This window comes from Quercus suber, unplaced genomic scaffold (genome assembly GCF_002906115.3).
Source record: "Quercus suber isolate HL8 unplaced genomic scaffold, Cork oak 2.0 scaffold_156, whole genome shotgun sequence".
NCBI lineage: Eukaryota > Viridiplantae > Streptophyta > Magnoliopsida > Fagales > Fagaceae > Quercus > Quercus suber.
The window spans coordinates 438,387-442,140 of record NW_027069617.1 but is presented as its reverse complement, the minus strand read 5'-3'; the positions used below and the strand labels follow the sequence as shown (position 1 = coordinate 442,140).

General features: G+C 36.5%; 1 protein-coding gene across 1 annotated transcript in view; it reads right to left on the bottom strand.

Moving 5' to 3' along the window:
* Positions 1–1,094: 1,094 nt before the first annotated feature.
* LOC136069207 (chalcone 4'-O-glucosyltransferase-like) overlaps positions 1,095–3,754 on the bottom strand; it is an 8,983-nt gene continuing 6,323 nt past the window's right edge. The window contains exon 3 of the mRNA XM_065777487.1: positions 1,095–1,522. Coding sequence (XP_065633559.1) covers positions 1,095–1,522 — 428 coding nt within the window. The remainder of the gene's footprint in view (positions 1,523–3,754) is intronic.

The window sequence follows — 3,754 nt, the reverse complement described above, 5'->3', positions numbered from 1 at the left end:
TTTCAAGTTTTAGGAATATTTTGGTGATTTTAATTATTAATTAACTGGGTGGGTTGGGGTTTACCCATAATAATTAGGTTGCGTTGGGTTTAGATTAGAAGTAATTAGTTAAATGGATAATAATGGATAAATGGGTTTTATATACCCAAACTAATTATGTCCACCCCAAACCCACCCATTTGATACCCCTAGTCCCAACCATCCTATATACACTTACCACTTTTTACCCCTTCAACTAATACTTAAAATAATAAATAAATTATTTATTGAATTCAAAACATGTCTAGCACATCTAAGAACTCTCACAACTTCATCAAAAAACATCTTAATCTTCATAGTACCAACCCTAATAACCAAGCATGCAACATCATTGGCCATTATGACCATACATCCATTACAAGATCTATATGTGTCAAATAATTTTTTCTTTCGATACACGGAACAACATGCAAAATTCAAATCTTTGATTCTAGGGATAATTACAGTAAACCTACTTGAGGTTAGACCCGTTTTCACTTTACCTACCCATGGTTCAAAACTTATCACTTTGCCCACCTAAGGTAACGAAACTTATCACTTTACCCACCTAAGGTTACTTCCGTTAGCCTTCTGTAACCCACCTCTTTGTTTGCCGTTAGAAAAACACATTTTTAGACAAAAACAAATATAACAAGAATAAAAAAGTTAGGGATTTTCATTACTCATGAACTTCAACGAGAACAAATGGGAGGAACAAATAACAAACCCAGATTCAGTCTTAAAGAAAAAAAAATTCAAACCTAGATTAATTGAAATTCCCTTAAACACTCCCCAACCCATAACAAACACAAACCCAATTACACAAAAATCAATCCAAACCAAACAAATCAACCAAAGAATTAACCCAAACCAAGTAATCAACCCACAAATTTGGATACGCGAGAACCTCCCTATCAAAGACTCCGGCATCTCTTCCAACCGCCTGTCTATCGATTATTCATCTGGATCCAGGTCACCCAAATGGATCCTCCATGACTTCGACTCCTCAAACGGCTCTATCCTCAGCGGAACCAAGCTACAACCAAACACACCTCATGATCTCTCCGATGGCGATTCTATCCAGATCTGCGAGTACACTTCCATAGCTTCATCTTTCCGATGGCAATCTCTCCGATGGCGATTCCATCACGATCTTGCGCATTGAGCGATCTCTGCGAGTACACTTCCACCCACACCACCCTGTTGAACCTTTGCTCTGTGTAAAGAGGCCACGCCACCATTGGCACGCCCGTACACACAGCTTCCAACACCGAGTTCCACCCATAATGAGTCACAAACCCACCCAGTTGTGGTGCCCATGACTTCACTACTAAGCCTCTCTCTTTGGTACGGACCAAAAACCCTTCTGGAAGCAAAGAATCTAAATCTAGGTCAGGTTGAGCTGACACAACCAAGCCATGTTTCTCACTCGGTGGATTTCGTACCACCCATAAGAACCTTTGGTCACTTTTTTCCAATCCTAAAGCTATCTCCTTTAGTTGTTCTATAGAGAACAAACCCAAGCTTCCAAAGCATAAAAACACAACACTTTGACTCGGTTGCGAGTCAAGCCAGGACAAACACTCGGGCACGACTTCACCTTCATTTTGAATCCCACTTCTTCTGCATTGTAAGTAGAAGCCTTTTCCTTTCTCAATAGATATTTGGAGGCATAGTATTTATTTCATTTGAAGTTATAGGTTTCGTGAAAAATTTCCTGAGGGGAAGAAGTTTTGATCTATTTTATGTTATAATTTCAAATAAAAAAGTGTTTTTCTAACGTCTAAGGGAGAGGTGGGTAACGGGAGCAAACGGAATGAAGTACAGGTAAGCAAAGTGATAAGTTTTGAACCACGGGTAGGCAAAGTGAAAATGAGCCTAACCTCAGGTGGGTTTACTGTAATTATCCCTTGATTCTAATAGAACATCTCTACTTGATGAGACTACAAGTAGATCTACATCAACCCTACTGTCCTCTTATTTCTCTTCAACGACACTAGCTGATTCTAAGAGCTTCTTTTCAATCCTTTTTCAACTCTTTCCTCTAATACTTTTATTTATCCTTTTGACAATAATAGCACTCTACATCTTCCTTCAAATGCGATCTAGATTGAGATCTCTTCCTATTGGATTTCCTTTGTTTTGACATGCTTCTATTGCCATTGTCCAACTTTGTCTTTGAAACATGTCCGTCAACTTGAGAATCATCACCATCCTTCTTTACCTTCATGCATGGTAGGATAACACCAACCATCTCTTTGAGTTCTAAAGTCTCATTCCCTTACATCAAAGTAGTCACCAGATGATTAAAGGATGTAGGGAGCAATGCCAATAGAAGTATTGCTTTATCTTACTTCTTAAACTTTACACCGTAAAATGTGACAATTGAGTGTTCAACATGTTAAGATGCTCCAACACATCTAAACCTTTGTTCATCTAGAAGCCATGAGGCTTATCCATGTAAAATTTGTTTCTTAGATATTCTCATATAAAGACATTTTAATTTATTCTAAATATGCTCTATTGTTTGTATTCTTAGGATGTTGTGAATGACCTCATCACCTAGGTTTAAAGGAATTGCACTGGTTGACTTCTCATTCTTCATCACTCAACTTTTTGGGCTTCCTTAGTCCTTACTTTCCATTGCAATGCCTTATAAACTCCTAATTGGATTAATAGATCCTACATTAGCCGTTACCAAAGACAAGAATTTTTATTACCACCAAATTTCTCCACCTTCATACTTGGTGCTCGTTATCTTTAGTGTTATCAAGAGATCAAATCCTAACATTGCTATGATATATCACATGCATGTTGTACAATAGAACCTTCAAGATTCAAACTAACAATAGAAAAGACAATAATAAATCAACAAGCACACATACAAAAAAACATAAGAATTTAAGTAGTCAACAAGATTCCTACGTCCATGGATGGCAACAAGGTAAAAGTTTCACTATCAAAATAGTGCATGAGCTCGTAAGTCAAGTATAGAATGAGCCTTGTCTACAAAGCATAGCGACCTTGTCTTACTTGCTTCAGGCGAAGCTTCTAACACGGGGAGAGATCATACTAGACTAGCGGCATGTACGTAAGAGGTTCTCTCTCACAAAACACATGACAATTTCTTATTTTTCGAACTAATGGGCCGAATCTGGCGAAACCAACAAAAGAGTGATTAGAATAATCTTTGGCCAAAATGGCCCTTTACCATCAATTTTTGAAATATTTGGTAAAAAAACACTGTTTCGGAAATAAACAGGAATCTACCACTTTTTCAAGTACTCGAGTTTGGTGAACTCGAGTACCCTATTTTATAGTTCCACCGTGGCTGCTGAGCTGGAAATTGGCGATTAAAAAAAATATAGTGGTACTCAAGCTTGGTAAACTCGAGTACCACACAACACAATACTCGAGTATACCAGGCTCGAGTACCTTTTATATAAAAAATACAGAAAAAAAATTTTTCTACAGTACTCGAGTTTACCAAACTCGAGTACTATGTAAATTTTTTTTTTTTTTTTTGTTTTTGTTTTTTTTTGCTTGAGGATAATTGACAAATAAACATAAGGATAAAAATAAGTAGCTTTTCTATGTTTTTATTTATTTAAATAGAAGCATTGTAAGATATAGAGATTTTAATTTCGAAATATGAATTTAATTTCTACATTGATTAAAATTGTTCATTGTTTTCTCATAAAAATTGTTCACTATTTTCTGTATAAACTATTTCTAC